A 16412-nucleotide genomic window follows, 5' to 3' on the forward strand; every position below is an offset into this window, starting at 1 on the left:
CCGTCATACATATCCTGCACCACTCCTACATACTTCTCTGCAACTCCCAACTTCCTCATACAATACCACACCTCCTCTCTCGGCACCCTGTAATATGCTTTCTCTAACTCCACAGACACAATGCAACTCCTTCTGGCCTTCTCTGTACTTCTCAGTCAACATTCTCAAAACAAACATCGCATCTGTGGTGCTCTTTCGTGGCATAAAAGCATACTGCTGCTCGCTAATCGTCACCTCTCCTACTAACCTAGCTTCTATTACTCTTTCCCATATCTTCATGCTGTGGCTGATCAACTTTATACCTCTGTAGTTGCTACAGTTCTGCACATTGCCCTTATTCTTGAAAATCAGTACCAATATACTTCTTATTCACTCCTCAGGCATCCTCTCACTGCACTGCCAGGCGTCCGGGTAGTGTAGCGGTCTATTCCGTTGCCTACCAACACAAGGATCTCCGGTTCGAATCCCCGTGTTACCTCCGGTTTTGTCGGGCGTCTCTACAGACACAATTGGCCGTGTCTGCGGGAGGAGAGCCGGATGTGGGTATGTGTCCTGGTTGTTACACTAGCGCCTCATCTGGTCGGTCGGAGCGCCTGTTCAAGGGGAGGGGGAACTGGGGGGAATAGCGTGATCATCCCAGGTGCTACGTCCCCCTGGTGAAACTCCTCACTGTCAGGTGAAAAGAAACGGCTGGCGACTCCGAGACATGTGGTAGTCTGCAGCCCTCCCCGGATCGGCAGAGGGGGTGGAGCAGTGACCGGGACGGCTCGGAGGAGTGGGATAATTGGCCGGATACATTGGGGAGAAACAGGGGGAGGAAAAAAAAACTCCACTGCCATCTCTCCTAAATATCTTCATGCCTCCACAGGTATGTCATCTGGACCAACTGCCTTTCCACTCCTCCTTGCTAATCCACCGCACTTCCTGATTCACTATCCCCACATCATCCAACCTTCCCTCTCTTTCTCTCTCTCTTTTTCTTCATTCATCAGCCCCTCAATGTACTCCTTCCACCTTCTCAACACACTCTCCTTCCCTGTCAGTATATTTCCATCTCTATCCTTCATTGCCCTTACTTGCTGCACATCCTTCCCAGCTCGGTTCCTCTGTTTAGCCAATCGGTACAAGTCCTTTTCTCCTTCCTTAGTGTCTAACCTCTCATACAACTCACCATACGCCTTTTCCTTTGCCTTTGCCACCTCTCTATCGCTTTACGCTGCATCTCCTTGTACTCCTGTCTACTTTCTCCAGCTCTCTGACTATCCCACTCCCGGGAAGAGTGGGGTAATTGGCCCCACTCCTCCGGGCTGTCCCGGTCGCTGCTCTACCCCCTCTGCCGATCCAGGGAGGGCTGCAGACTACCACATGCCTCCTCTGATACATGTGGAGTCACCAGCCGCTTCTTTTCACCCTGACAGTGAGTTTTGCCAGGGGGGTGTAGCGCGTGGGAGGATCATGTTACCCCCCCAGAACAGGCACCCTGCCCAACCAGAGGAGGCGCGAACGCAGCGACCAGAACACATACCCACATCCGGCTACCCACCCGCAGACACGGCCAATTGTGTCTGTAGGGACGCCCGACCAAGCCGGAGGTAACACGGGGATTCGAACCGGCGATCCCCATGTTGGTAGGCAATGGAATAGACCACTACACTACCTGGACGCCCCCGTCATTGCCATATTCTAAAAAAGTATAAGCTACTTAGTTGGGAAAACCTCATCAAATACAAAAATGTCGGCCTAGTTTATAAGATCATGCATGGTTTAGCTCCTCCTCCTCCTCCCCTGTCCAGCTTCATCAACTTCAAATTTACCACAAACAGAGCTACTAAAGGTGCAGCTAGAGGGGACTGCACAATCCCATTCAGGAGAACTGCATTTAGCCAGGCTGTCTTCTCCTTTAGAGCATCACATCAATGGAACTCAGTACCACAATCAATTAGAGTCCCCATCCTATCATTAATTTAAGCGTAATGTCAAGAAATGGCTTATTAAGAACGAACAAGTCAACATTGATGTACTTGCACACACCTTTAACATGTTTAACTGTATTGTACATTAGCTGTGTTGTATGTCTGCTTTTTTATATTATTTTCTATATTATCATTATCTTTTTCTACATTATTTGTATATTCTGTATATATTTTCTTGTGTGCCGCCGAGTTGAAATACTTCCGCCTTTTATTATTATCATAAAATCTACTGCTACTACTACTAGTCCTACTGCTACTTTTGGCTGCTCTCGTTAGGGGTCGCCACAGAGGATCGTCCGTTTCGATTTCTTCTTGTCTTCTGCATCTTCCTCTGTCACACCAGCTGCCTGCATATCTTCCCTCATAAATGATTAATTTAATTTACTGTACATGCTTGGTAGTGTCGCACCCCTACCTGTGCTTCATGTTATAAACTGGTTGACAAACTGATTAAAGTGATGCCTCAACCTTGTGCAATGAAGGGGGCAATGCGCTTGCAATTTAAAATACAATATTTTCATACCACCTCGACCCTTCACCTGCTGGTTTCCCTCACTACTCCTCCCCTGTTTGGTTGAAGGTGCGCTGTTGAGTGAAATGAACTTGGGTTGGAATTCAATCAAATCCTGACTACACATGATCCTCCACTTTAAAGGGTTGTGTTCCAACTTGGATCTCAGATGTACAAAGTAGATTTACCAATTTTGATGTCAAACATTTTGAGAATACACCAATTAAGGAACCCTGACAAATAAATAAAAATATATGTACACATACAAGTCATGAGTCCAAAACTGAAGAAAAAAAAATGCATACAAAATTAATCTATAGGACAGGATTGGTGTAGCTCAACTACCCTTTGCAGTCGCATCCTGTCAATGAATGGTGATGAAAATTCTGGTCTAAAAGATATCAAAGTAAAGCAAGATCAATTCATTAAACTTACCCATCATAGTGGAGAACAGAACTCTTCTTGGTTTTGAAAGATACATTACAAAATACATTCCTGCTATGATTAAATGACTTCAAGTCAGCATAATTGAATTGTTGCAGCAGTAATGACATTTTCCATTAGACCATGTATGATTTGATCAGTAAAGAGTTCCCCATTTCAGTACCAAACACTGAAATACAATACAATATCTCAATAATGACAAAAGACGAGACAATTTTAAATTCTTTTTTGGTTGCTGTTGAGCAAACAGAAAGGGAATTAAGGTGGGTGTAACAATATCTTTCAAGAAAATGGCATTTTTGTCCACTATACTGTACATACTGTATTGTCCTGTACATTACAATTTTCATATGGCTGTTAAGCAGTGAATGCAGGGATTTTATACACATCCAACATTCTTTACAAAGCTGGGATCCCCTTGGCTGGAGTACACACCAGCTAACTTGGTCCCTTTGATGGCAATATTTCCCTCATAGGGGGAAAAAAAGCAGCACAAACTTAAAACTGAAGTGGTTTTGCTCACGCATACAGTCACGTGTGGGTGCACAGCACATGCACACACACGACCACCCACACTTTGCAAACTCAGCCACTGCCCAAATCCATACATCTCTCTTCAAGATACTCAAAAGATAAATATTTGACTTCGACTACCCAGCAGTTACTGGTGTTCCGGCTTTGTACAGTATTTATATCTGTATATTATAGTTATATAGACTTATAGTATCTGTGACATTAAAAATTTATTAAATAGGAGAGGGGGGAAATTGTAATAATAGAGCAACCACTGCTTACACTGATTGTTGTGAACTGTAAACTTTTAAAGCAGCTAATGATTGTTAGCTCTTTAAGTTTTTGAAAACTGCACCATCACTGACTTCACATCTCAACTTCTTCTTATGCAGTCTTACACACTACTTTTTTCTTCTCAGTTCCAGTACATTTCCTGGCACTAGCTGATCTTCCACATATTCTTACATTCCCTTTTCTCCATCCTCCTAATCAACATGTCCCTCCCTTGGCGCTGAGCTGAGAGCTGCCAAGGCACTTTGAGAGCATGGGTGGTGGTTTCAGTCTGCAGAAGACGAGCCCTTCCACTCATTCTTGTCCCTCTGCCAAACATCTCCCCCTTTCCCATCTCTGGAGGTGGAAACACTGTACATGGCACTTGAGGGTAATTTTCTGCAGACTTGGAACAAAGAAAGGCTAATTAGGAGTGTTTTGCGGAGGGGATATCAGCTGCAGTCTCACATCTCCGTAGGAGAGCAGGTATGTCTACAGCGGAGTTGGATAAGGAATGCTTGGGTGTCCCAAAGTCCCTCATACCATGAACTCGTTGCTGCCATACAATACCAGCTGCTGGGGTAGATCTGGTGGGTCCCGACTGTGGTCAGTACCTTCTCTGGGGTGCCTCAGGGTTGAATGCTTGGCTCCTTTCAGTTTCTGTTTGCCCTTCTCCGGATTGAAGGTACCACGGCTAGTAAACTGGGGCCTTTCCTCAAATACCCCTTCTTGTTCTGCTGTAGGACTACTGTCTTGGCTGTTGTAGCGAGGTGAGTGGGGCGCATGCTGGGCCTGGGACTGGGTGGAACCTGAGCCCAAGGAGGGAGACTTTGAGTGGAAACGAAAGCGGCGAGTGGTGGCAGAGGAGGAGGAGGGAGATGGATGGAAGTGTGATGAGGAGGAGAAGGAAGAGATAGTGGAGCAAGAGTCAACTGAGTCCAGGGAGTCAGGCTGCCTTTGAACAGTACGTCGGCGGGAGCTCTTACACTCAGATTTACGAGGCCAGGCAGCCGCCAATGCTGGGCCCCTCTCTGCAAAGAAATGTCATAACATTCAGAGATTACACATCTAAGTGTTCAAAGTCAGGGCAAGGCCACTTTCATTGTTTGCCAAGTAAGCTTGTACATACTAGGAATTTGACTTGGTGGGATGCTTGCATAAAATATGCAGTTTGTCACATCCTAAAAGTAGGAAGACTATGGGTGGTGGTTACTGCTGACCAAAAGTTTTGATGAAGCAATTTTGGTGTTCTGCTTTGCTCCGATGTACACCAATGCCTCTACTAACCAACAAAGGAAAACTGGCGATCAAGTAATTACACTGTGCTGGAAGGATAACTGAAATCAATTCTGTCAATCCTGAATGGTCAGACATGGGTCATCCATCTTCAGGTTCAGAATACAGCAGGAACATGCATGAATTGAAACATTAGGTGTAGCACTGCATCATGGGTGGTGTTAAAAAGTGTGTCATAATCCATAACTTTTCAACCAACGACTAATAAATTCATCCACTGAGTTACACTGTCTGGTAAAATTTCTGCTTCACTTAAATTCTTTTTAAAGGTGCTATACTATATGACATTCAGCACAAGCAAGCATCTCAGATCAAAACAAAATAAACCTTCCCCCCTCCCTTTGCACTCCCCCCCCCTTTACGTTCTTGACTACTTGGCTAGTTCATGCTCTTGGCTATTTCGTTGATTAGAATATTGATTTTTTTGTTGTTGCCATTTACCGATAGTAGAGAGAGACAGGAAAGGCAGGGGAGAGAGAGGGAATGACATGCAGCAAAGGACCCGGGCCGGATTCGAACTCAGGCTGCTACGATAAGGACTCAGCCTTATGTGGTATGCGCTCTACCAGTTGAGCCACCAAGGGGCCCCGGAATATTGATTTTTACAATATAGAGTTATTCTATTAACATTAGTAACTTATTGAGCTTGGTAAGGAGCAAATTCTTCAATCTGCCAAGTGACCTAAATCCATGTATATAATTATTAGCTTTCTAGCTATCCTGCTAATCTAATGCTAGCTATCGCACATACACTAATATGCACGTGCGGCCAGACTGGCTTCCAAAGCAAAAAAAAAAAAAAAAGAAAAGAAAAGAGAAAAACTTTTGATTGCAACACACGCCCAGGACACCATTACACCGCTATCTCTTTACATAGCATAATGTTGTTTGCTGCTATATTAATGTTCTCAATCTCATATATGGCACCTTTCAAAATCTGAGGGTGGTGCTGTTTGCACAACATATTGTCAGGCATGTTTTTTAACAGCAGTTCGATTTTTGGCTCCACAGAGAAAATAGTCATGATGATACTTTGACATTACAAAATATATTTTATATGATGGGTTAAATTTTTTTGAAGCACTGTTTCAACGGTTGTTGTCATGTAACATTCTCTGACTGAGTTTCGAAGAATATTCATTCATTATCCAAACTGCTTATCCTTTCTAAGAATATCTATGTTTAAATATCTAAGAATAAGAGTATTTGTATATCTAGGAATATAAAGTAGGCAAGGGCATAAAAGGATTTAGGAAAAAAATAATCTTCTATGTGCTGAGTGCAGTGACCCAGCCACTGAGGATGCACAAGCCAGTGCATTCTTAGTGCCGGTTCCAAGCCCGGATAAATGGGGGGGGTTGCATCAGGAAGGGCATCTGGCATAAAATCTTTGCCAAATCAAACATGCGGATCATAAATAAGATTTCCATACCGGATCGGTCGAGGCCCAGGTTACCAATGACTGCCACCGGTACTGTTAACCAGCAGGGTGCAAGTGGAAACTATGCTACTGTTGGGCGAAGGAGAAGGAGAGGGGGAAGGCATGTCCAGAAGCAGCGAGAGAGGAGGAAGGGTAGGAGTGTGGAGGTGAGAGTCGGAACTTTGAAAGTTGGCACTATGACTGGTAAAGGGGGAGAGCTGGCTGATTGTGATGGAAACAAGAAAGGTAGGTATACTGTGTGTGCAAGAGACCAGGTGGAAGGGGAGTAAGGCCAGGAGCACTGGAGGTGGGTTCAAACTCTTCTACCATGGTGCGAATGGGAGGAGAAATGGGGTAGGGGTAATTCTGAAGGAAGAGTATTTCAAGAGTGTGCTGGAGGTGAAGAGAGTGTCAGACAGAGTGATGAGTATGAAGCTGGAAATCGAAGGTGTATTGTTGAATGTTATCAGCGCATATGCCCCGCAAGTTGGGTGTGAGATGGAAGCGAAAGAAGAGTTCTGGAGTGAGTTGGATTAAGTGGTGGAGAGTGTACTCAAGGAGGAGAGAGTGGTGATTGGAGTGGACTTCAATGGGCATGTTGGTGAAGGGAACAGAGGTGATGAGGAGGTGATGGGTAGGTATGGTGTCAAGGAGAGAAATGTGGAATGCAGATGGTGGTGGATTTTGTGAAAAGGATGGAAATGGCTGTGGTGAATACATATTTCAAGAAGAGGGAAGAACACAGGGTGATGTACAAGAGGGCAGGGAAGTGCACACAGGTGGACTATATCTTATGTAGAAGGCGTGATCTGAAAGGGATTGGAGACTACAAGGTGGTGACAGGGGAGAACATAGCTAGGCAGCATCAGATGGTGGTCTGAAGGATGACTTTGGAGACCAAGAAGAGGAAGACAGTGACGGCAGACCCGAAGATCAAATGGTGGAAGTTGAAGAAGGAAGACTGTTGTGTGAAGTTCAGGCAGGAGTTAAGGCAGGCACTGGGTGGTAGTGAAGAGTTGCCTGATGGCTGGGCAAGCACTGCAAAAATAGTGAGGGAGACAGCTAGGAAGGTACTTGGTATGTCATCAGGACAGAGGAAGGAAGACAAGGAGACTTGGTGGTGGAATGAGGAAGTATAGCAAAGTATACAGAGGAAGAGGTTGGCAAAGAAGAAGTGGGATAGTCAGAGAGATGAAGAAAGTAGACAGAAGTACAAGGAGATGCAGCGTAAAGCGAAGAGAGAGGTGGCAAAGGCAAAGGAAAAGGCGTATGGTGAGTTGCACAAGAGGTTAGACACTAAGGAACGAGAAAAGGACTTGTACCGATTGGCTAAACAGAGGGACCGAGCTGGGAAGGATGTGCAGCAAGTTAGGGCGATCAAGGATAGAGATGGAAATGTGCTGACAAGGAAGGAGAGTGTGTTGAGAAGGTGGAAGGAGTACTTTGAGGGGCTGATGAATGAAGAAAATGAGAGAGAGAGAGAAGGTTGGATGATGTGGGGATAGTGAATCAGGAAGTGCAGTGGATTAGCAAGGAGCAAGTAAGGGCAGCTATGAAGAGGATGAAGAGTGGAAAGGCAGTTGGTTCTGATGACATACCTGCGAAGGCATGGAGGTGTTTAGGAGAGATGGCAGTGGAGCTTTTAACTAGATTGTTTAACGCAATCTTGGAAAGTGAGAGGATGCCTGAGGAGTGAAGAAGAAGCATACTGGTACCGATTTTCAAGAACAAGGGTGATGTGCCTTTGTAGTAGCAGCTACAGAGGTATCAAGTTGATCAGCAACAGCATGAAGATTTGGGAAAGAATAATAGAAGCTAGGTTAAGAGGAGAGGTGGCGATTAGTGAGCAGCAGTATGGTTTCATGCCACGAAAGACCACCACAGACGCAAATTTTGCTTTGAGGATGTTGATTGAGAAGTATAGAGAAGTCCAGAAGGAGTTACATTGTGCCTTTGTGGATTTAGAGAAAGCATACAACAGGGTGCTGAGAGAGGAGGTGTGGTATTGTATGAGGAAGTTGGGAGTTGCAGAGAAGTGTGTAGGAGTGGTGAAGGATATGTATGAGGGAAGTGTGACAATGGTGAGGTGTGTGATTGGAATGACAGATGGGTTCAAGGTGGAGGTGGGATTACGTCAAGGATCGCCTCTGAGCCCTTTCTTGTTTGCAATGATGATGGACAGGTTGACGGACGAGATCAGGCAGAGTCTCTGTGGACTATGATGTTTGTGGATGACATTGTGATCTCTAGCGAGAGTAGGGTGCAGATTGAGGAGAGCCTGGAGAGGTGGAGGTATGCACTGGAGAGAAGAGGAATGAATGTCAGTAGGAGCAAGACGGAATACATATGCGTGAATGAGAGGGAGGACAGTGGAATGGTGAGGATGCAAGGAGTAGAGGTGACGAAGGCGGATGAGTTTAAATACTTGGGGTCAACTGTCCAAAGTAACAGGGAGTGCAGAAGAGAGGTGAAGAAGAGAGTGCAGGCAGGGTGGAGTGGGTGGAGAAGAGTATCAAGAGTGATTTGTGACAGAAGGGTACCAGCAAGAGTTAAAGGGAGGGTTTACAAGATGGTTATGAGACCAGGTATGTTATATGGTTTGGAGACAGTGGCACTGAAGAAAAGACAGGAGACGGAGCTGGAGGTGGCAGAGTTGAAGATGCTAAGATTTGCATTGGGAGGTATGAAGAAGGACAGGATTAGGAATGAGTATATTAGAGGGACCGCTCAGGTTGGACGGTTTGGAGACAAAGGAAGAGAGGCAAGATTGAGATGGCTTGGACAGGTGTGGAGGAGAGATGCTGGGTATATTTGTTGTTTCTTGTTTTTCTTACCCTTTTGTATCTGTTTTAAGTGGGAGAGTACTGCTGGCATTGTGTGTGGCTGCCGCTTCTCCCTCTTGTAGCTCCCCCTTCCCATCCATCCCTGTATGTTTGTGTTATGTTTATATGTTGTCTTGTTTCACCTCGTTTATTGTAAAGCGACTTTGAGTGTTATAAAAGCGCTATATAAGCTTAATTAAAAAAAAATTTTTTTTACTTTCACCCTTCTTTCATTCTGTCTCAGCAAAATGTTGATGTTCAGAGAGAACTTTTGGCAAAAAAGGTTGAGTGAGTTACGTGCTCCTGTGACCCACCGGAGAAATCAGAGGTGGCGCCCTCAGAGTCCACATTAAGGTTCTCAGAGCTGTCAGCTGTGCCAATTGATGCCTCTGACTCCAGGGTCTCATCGTCTGATGCTCGTGGCTCCAGGGTCAACATCTCAAAAGTCAGCTCCTCCCTGGTGGAGACAAAGATTACCCAGGTCAAACAGTGACTTAAATGCTCACCATTAGTCAAGACAGACAGTGGAAATACACATTAAAACGTGACTTCCAACTAGTATTGTAGAACGTGCTGTCTGATATACACATATATACATTTGTTCTATTCAGCACAATTCTTGCTCTCTGTTATTCTTAAGTCTGGTGAAAATCTTTACTTCTCTTTCTGCAGGCTCTCGATTTGTTCGGTCAGCACTCTCTCCTCCTGCTGCATGACTGCTTGTTGATGCTCTGACACTTCAGGCTCTAGACCTGCTCCATCCTCGCCCCCGCTCTCCTCCATCACGGCATCTGACACCGATGGCAAACGGGGACTGACTGGAGGTGAAGGTGTGTGATAGCTCAGTCGTTGTACGTGGCCTTTGCCCTGGAAAATAAGTCATGAGAAATTAACATTTTCTAGTGAACAGATATGTTGATAATGTGTTGTGATATGTTAATAGAAAGCAAAATATAAAATTCATTGTTCGGTGTTTTTGTCAAATGCTAAGAGCACAAATATATTGTTGACTAGGTTGTAACTGATGTCAATCCATCCATTAGCTATACCCACTTAAACCAATTCAGGATCATGGGGGGCTGTAGCCTATCTCACCATGCATCAAGTGGAAGGCAGGGAGACAACATAGACAGGTAAACAGTCCATCACAGGGCCCACACACAAAGTTACTCACACACCATTCACATCTATGGATAATTTAGAGATTCCAATTCACCTAACATGCATTTCTTCAGACTGTGAAGAAACCAGAGTACCCAGACTAAATCTACGCAAACACAGAAAGAACATGCAAACTCCACAACGACGAGCTGAAATCAAACCCAGGACCCTCTCGCTGTGACGTGACAATGTTAACCACTAGGCCACCACACCATCTGTAACTGATGTGACTATTACGTTTATGGCCCACAGAGGACCAGTTCAGTTCAGTCATTTATGCAGCAAATAACCGCAATATAGTTGCTTTTAAGGTAAACAGCAATTTGTTGGCAAATACCATTCCACCACCGTATGCAAGCAAGCAGCTATTCACTGAGACATGCAGTTTAAGAAACACACCACATGAACTATCTAACCTAGCGGGGATCTACTGATATACAATGATCTATCAAACACATACAACACAACACAGAACTTTACCTTTTTAGCTGCATTTGGCTAGATTGCAAAAGTGGGAAGCAAAGAGAACCGGTATCAAAGTAATGCCACTCTCTTAAGTCTTACACACATATCAGGGGTTTTAACTGCAAAGTATTTACGCCTGTCAATTTTGTTTTGCCTTCAACAGAAACTGGCATTTTTTTTCTTTTTGCTCAGTGGCTGCTTATGTACGTGTTTATACAAGAATCCTCATTCACTTCTAAAAGCTGAGCTACTAACAACAAATTAGGGCTAGATTTTCAGTACACAACAGAGTGGTAGATGCTGTGTAAACATCCAACGAATCTACCCCAACAAGAGTTAAAAGACACATCATTCCTTGGTTTTCCTTATTTTAGTTTCAGAATGCTTAAAATATTAAAATAAAATTTTCTTTTCAGAACTGAAGTGAGACTTAAACTGATGTGATCTTAGCATTTGCTTAAAAAAAAAAGACTTCAGCGAGCAATAAATCATAAACCTGGAAAAAGAGGCTTGGAGTTATCATGTATTTGAGCTGGAAACACAAGTCGAGAAAGCAGGGAGTCATGGAATAGGCTGGCAGAGAGCTGTGCTGGCGTTCCACACTCCACACAGGACACACTAAATCTAATCAGCAGCAATTGCATGATTGCATTATATCAGTGTGGTGAACTCCCACCCACAAGAGACGGTTACAGAATGTGGCCTGACCAACAGTGGAAAATAAAAGTACAGCGAGAGTCATGAGTCATGCTATGGGCATGGAGGAGGCTGACATAGCAACAGTGGAGGCAATGAGACAGAACGTGCAGTGATCAGAGCCAACACAACATGACCACTGGATGGTTGGTTGGGGGGGGGGGTATATCTACTATGAGCGTATACATACCGGGGTCATAGTGCGTGCTATGCTCAAAAATCTAACAGCTATTAGTACAGGTTTCTGGGTAAAAGAAAAGGACAGGTTAGGGTGGAGTTACAGGATTGGGAGGGAAGAAAAACGGGCTTTGAAGAATCAGGGGTAACCACAGTACTGACGGAAAGTTTTCGATGAGTACTACTTTAAAGTAAACATCTAAAGGTCCTACATTTTCTCAGTTTTCAGCAATTTTATATAATTCCTTGTGGCGTTACACATCTTATTACTTAAGTTTTCTTTAACAAACAACATAGAAAATCTAAATCTAGTTTTCTGACTTGATTAACCAATGCTTCTTTCTCCTCTCAGACTGAACAAGTCATTTTCTGTGGGCGTAGTACATTTTTTCACATATTTATCATTCGCTGCCCTGATTGGTGTCTGACAGGTCACCTGACTGATCTGAAGCCTGACTGGTGGGTGACAGGAAAGCCTCTGGTTAGTGACAGGCGACTGCCTCAGACAGTTATGCCACAAAACCAGATTTAAACTGCGCCTTGTTCAGAGGACAGCTGGGACAGAAGTGAGCCATGCATATCACAGTACACAGATTATCCTCTGCTTGATGTTTGTTCTAAATGAATTTCAACCACTTCTTCAAGCTCCCTTCATCCTCTGAAAGGCCGTACAAAGATTTATATGCTGACTGACCAGCTTTACTTGTCATGTTGTAAGTCACTTGTCACTCCAAGCCACGCTAATCCTTCTGAAGATAGAGACGATATGATGGCTTTTAACCAGCTTTCAGGAGAAACTGACCAAGGACGGGATACAAAAATAGCTAAATAAAAAATGATTGACTGGCTGATTTAACGGGAGCCAAGATGTGACCAATGAACCTGGGACCAATTCTGACTGGCTTGTTTGGTCTGGTTATTTGTTTCCTGATACAAAAATTAGCGAAATAGGAAGAAACACACACTTCCCTGCACATAAACATAATTTCATATAGTTCAATCATTGCCAAGACTAGGCAAACCTTGGTTTCTTAAATACAGGACTTTTTGGTATGAAACTCTGGCCTTGCTAATGGTTGGATAAAGTAGATGACCGTACCATTGATCTTCGAATGAGAGTCAGCCTGCATTTAGCCTTATTCTCTGCAAACTCCAGACTGTTGATATCCTTTAACCTGGCCTTGTATTTATTCATCTGTTCAACAATGATGAGCTCCACACACCTATAGTGACAAAGGGGAAAAAAAATGTAAGAAGGACATACTGTATTAAGTATTTGTTAAAAATGGTTAAATGGTATTCATCCAAAAGTAAAGTCTCGGTGACACTTGCAACTCCATTCCACTTGTTCTGTACAACATAATTTGTGAGCCCTCCACGTGCGCTCAGATAATGAAGAGAGAGCACGTAGTTTGTTGCTTATGTGTGTTCTTACGCTGTTGTCTTGCCAATGTCCTGGACACTCTGCAGTGGATCAATGGTATCAGGACAGCGCAGGATGCAGGGGGCAAACACTATGGCCAAGGCATTGGCTGACATACGGTTGGTCTCCTCTTGCAAGGCAATCCTAAAATCACATATTTCATTTTAGTCTGAAAGTAATGCCGTGCATCAGTCCCTCTTCAGACATGTCATCAAAATCCAAATAATTACCTGACAAGATGGAATATAAGCCGTTCCAGAGTGTTTAGGTGAGTTCTGCTCAACTGGTCAATAACAGAGTACACTCCTCTAATCACTTCCTTTTTATCCTGCAAACCTGGGGAAGTATAACCATAAAACAGGTTAATGGCATCCTAACTAAGGCAAATTTCCTGCTTCTCACAATATTATAGTTTCCATTGAGAGGATAGATTTTTTTTTACGTAAATCTATAAATGTGGGACTTTTAGTAGGCCTTTTTTTTTAAGAAACCAGAAACCACATCAAGAACAGAAATATGCTGAGATATGAAGATCTTACCCATGGCACGTAGGAATTCTTCATACAGCTCAAATGTCATCAGAGGATTAGGCAGATCTCTAAGCCACTGTTTAAAGACACTTGCAATGACATGGATGTTGTAGTCATCCAGATTCATGTTGTCCACATCTGTATGGACCAAGGGAAAATGCACAAAGTCAAACACTGAACTAGCATGTACCTTCAGTGTTTTCTTCTGATTGGTTGAGCTAGATAGCCAGGTCACTCAGTTAGCCAAGATTACCCGTGTCAAGTCCCTGCTTGAGTTCCTTAATCTTATTGGTGGAGCCAGATTTCCGGTAGATTCCTTCAGTATAGAGGCCATGCATCTCAATGTAGTTGATAAGCTTCTCTACCACTAAGGGGACCGTCCTCTCATCATTGGTGAGACGAGAAACCTCTACCCCAAACTGTCTGGAGGAAAGCTCTGGATCAAACTGTTCAAACACACAAAAATATGATGCTACTTATACGGACAGGGACAGTCATGATGTGTGTGCATAAAAATGCATGCACATAGCCACTGGCATGCAAAGAGTACCACAAAAAATGTGCAAAAACAAGCCGCTGATGTTCAAAACAGAGATATGTAACAGCTAAGTGTTGTCTTTAAAGGATTTGCAAGGCTGGTAGACGGCTCACCCAAATAACACTAAACGTACAGTAACACAATTGATGTCATGGGATTCTATTGTGCAGGGTAAATAACATGGCTGACGTACCTTCTTACTGCATTTCGTTGTCATCTTCTGGCAACATTTTCTGTGGCAGGCGTACCGACACACTGGATAAACACACCCCAAGAATTCAGAGAAGTCAGTCCCATTTTCCACAGAAAGACAATGCCTCTTCATTATTCATCAAAAGTTCAGACAAAGCAAACTTTTATTGCTTTACTAGAGACCAAAGAGGCAACATTTGTTGGCATGAAGAAAACATCCCTGTGTGGAGAAAGCTCTGCAGTGACAGAGCCGCAAACCCCATGAGTCCAGTTGAAAACGCTCTGATTAAGGCTGAGGAGGGACCGGGGGCGGAGTTCACGCTCAGAAGCTAGGGCAAACAGAGCAGTTGGTCTGTGTGTGTGTGTGTGTGAGTGGTGTGGACTCAAATCAGTATGAACTGAGACTTAGACTCAGCAGAGCAACCAACTCAAGTCACAATTTTGATAACTCGAGACTTGCACTAGCTCATAACGAGATATGACAACTCGAAATACATGCAATGTTTATTGCTGACGTGTTTGAGCCAGCGTTTGGAAATGTTCATTCATTGTAGGCATACAGTACCGTCTTTCAGCAGAGCTCAGTTACTGACAAAAAGACACGAGCTAAATTTAACGCAAATTGACCTGATCCTACTTGTGACTTAACTTGCCTCTAATATTGGGACTTGAAACTTGACTTGGACGTTATTTACAATTCAAGCTAGAGTGATTTGTTCCCACTTGTAGTGTCTATATGCATGTGTGTGTGTGTTACTGCAGACATATGTTACTGCATCTGTATCGAGTGCATGACTTGGACTCCAAAAAAGCATGCCTTAAAAGTGAATTCTTTGCAGCATAGTGCCCGACAGTAAATGCATTTGAAAAACACAATCCTGTACACAGTCAGTTCTAAGCTGAATGTTAGGCTGTGACACTCACGTTTGCAGACACAAGCGCGGTCCATCATCCAGATAAGTGAAGAACAGTATTCACAGTATGTAGGGATGCTATACTGAGTAGACTTGAAGATGTGGCCATTATGCTCCTCCACCTAAAGAGAGCAGTAGAGAGGACAGTCAATTGGAGTGAACTTTTTCCATTTATTTTTGATAGTCCACTGTAATTTGATCAACAAGTGTATATCTTCTGTTATTTTCCAAAGAGGAGATGGAAATATAGAGAACTGGCTTGTATAGAAAAGTCTTGTATTTCTGCCATTATGAAAGTGATCAACTGCTAGATAAAGATGTGCAGAGTATTAAGAAAATTAAAGGTAGAATGAGCAGGATTTTGCTAAAAATCAATGTGTGACTCACACAAAAATAATCCCTCTCAATCATCACTTATGACCTACTAGACATGTGTGGCGGTGTCTGTATCTGTAGAGACCCTGTCCCCTGCCTGTATTTTCATATTTTGCTGTGTACGGGATGTTTCTGGGCATTAACCTTTGAGCAGCAAGACTCTATAAAAACGTAGCAACCAGGTCCCAGATTAAAATCATAAGCACACATCCAAGAGGGAAGGCACGGTGGCGCAGTGGTTAGCGCGGTCGCCTCACAGTAAGAAGGTCCTGGGTTCGAGTTCCGGGGTAGTCCAACCTTGGGGGTCGTCCCGGGTCGTCCTGTGTGGCGTTTGCATGTTCTCCCCCATGTCTGTGTGGGTTTCCTCCCACAGTCCAAAGACATGTAGGTCAGGTGAATCGGCTGTACTATATTGTCCCTAGGTATGAATGTGTGTGTGTGTGTGTGTGTGTGTGTGTGTGTGTGTGTGTGTGTGTGTGTGTGTGTGTATGTCAGCCTTGTGTGATAGACTGGTGGCCTGTCTCGCCTGCTGCCCGATGACTGCTGGGATAGGCTCCAGCATCCCCGCGACCCTGAGAGCAGGATAAGCGGTTTGGAAAATGGATGGATGGACATCCAAGAGGAAGCTATGACAATGGCGGACACAGTGGCGAAAAGATATAAATATAGCCAGGTGAAACGTCAAGGAGACG

The 16412-nt window shown here is 43.9% G+C and overlaps 1 protein-coding gene across 4 annotated transcripts in view; it reads right to left on the reverse strand.

The window, feature by feature from the left end:
• Positions 1-3139: 3139 nt before the first annotated feature.
• Positions 3140-16412, reverse strand: part of myo9aa (myosin IXAa) — a 155738-nt gene continuing 142465 nt past the window's right edge. For all 4 annotated transcript variants that reach the window (XM_056278203.1, XM_056278204.1, XM_056278202.1 and 1 more), the window contains 10 exons: positions 15356-15467; positions 14433-14494; positions 13955-14147; positions 13711-13839; positions 13402-13507; positions 13184-13315; positions 12848-12971; positions 9908-10116; positions 9564-9706; positions 3140-4742 (listed from right to left, as the gene is read on the reverse strand). In XM_056278203.1, coding sequence (XP_056134178.1) covers positions 4249-4742; positions 9564-9706; positions 9908-10116; positions 12848-12971; positions 13184-13315; positions 13402-13507; positions 13711-13839; positions 13955-14147; positions 14433-14494; positions 15356-15467 — 1704 coding nt within the window. In that variant the 3' untranslated portion in view covers positions 3140-4248. The remainder of the gene's footprint in view (positions 4743-9563; positions 9707-9907; positions 10117-12847; positions 12972-13183; positions 13316-13401; positions 13508-13710; positions 13840-13954; positions 14148-14432; positions 14495-15355; positions 15468-16412) is intronic.

This window comes from Lampris incognitus, chromosome 4 (assembly GCF_029633865.1).
Source record: "Lampris incognitus isolate fLamInc1 chromosome 4, fLamInc1.hap2, whole genome shotgun sequence".
NCBI lineage: Eukaryota > Metazoa > Chordata > Actinopteri > Lampriformes > Lampridae > Lampris > Lampris incognitus.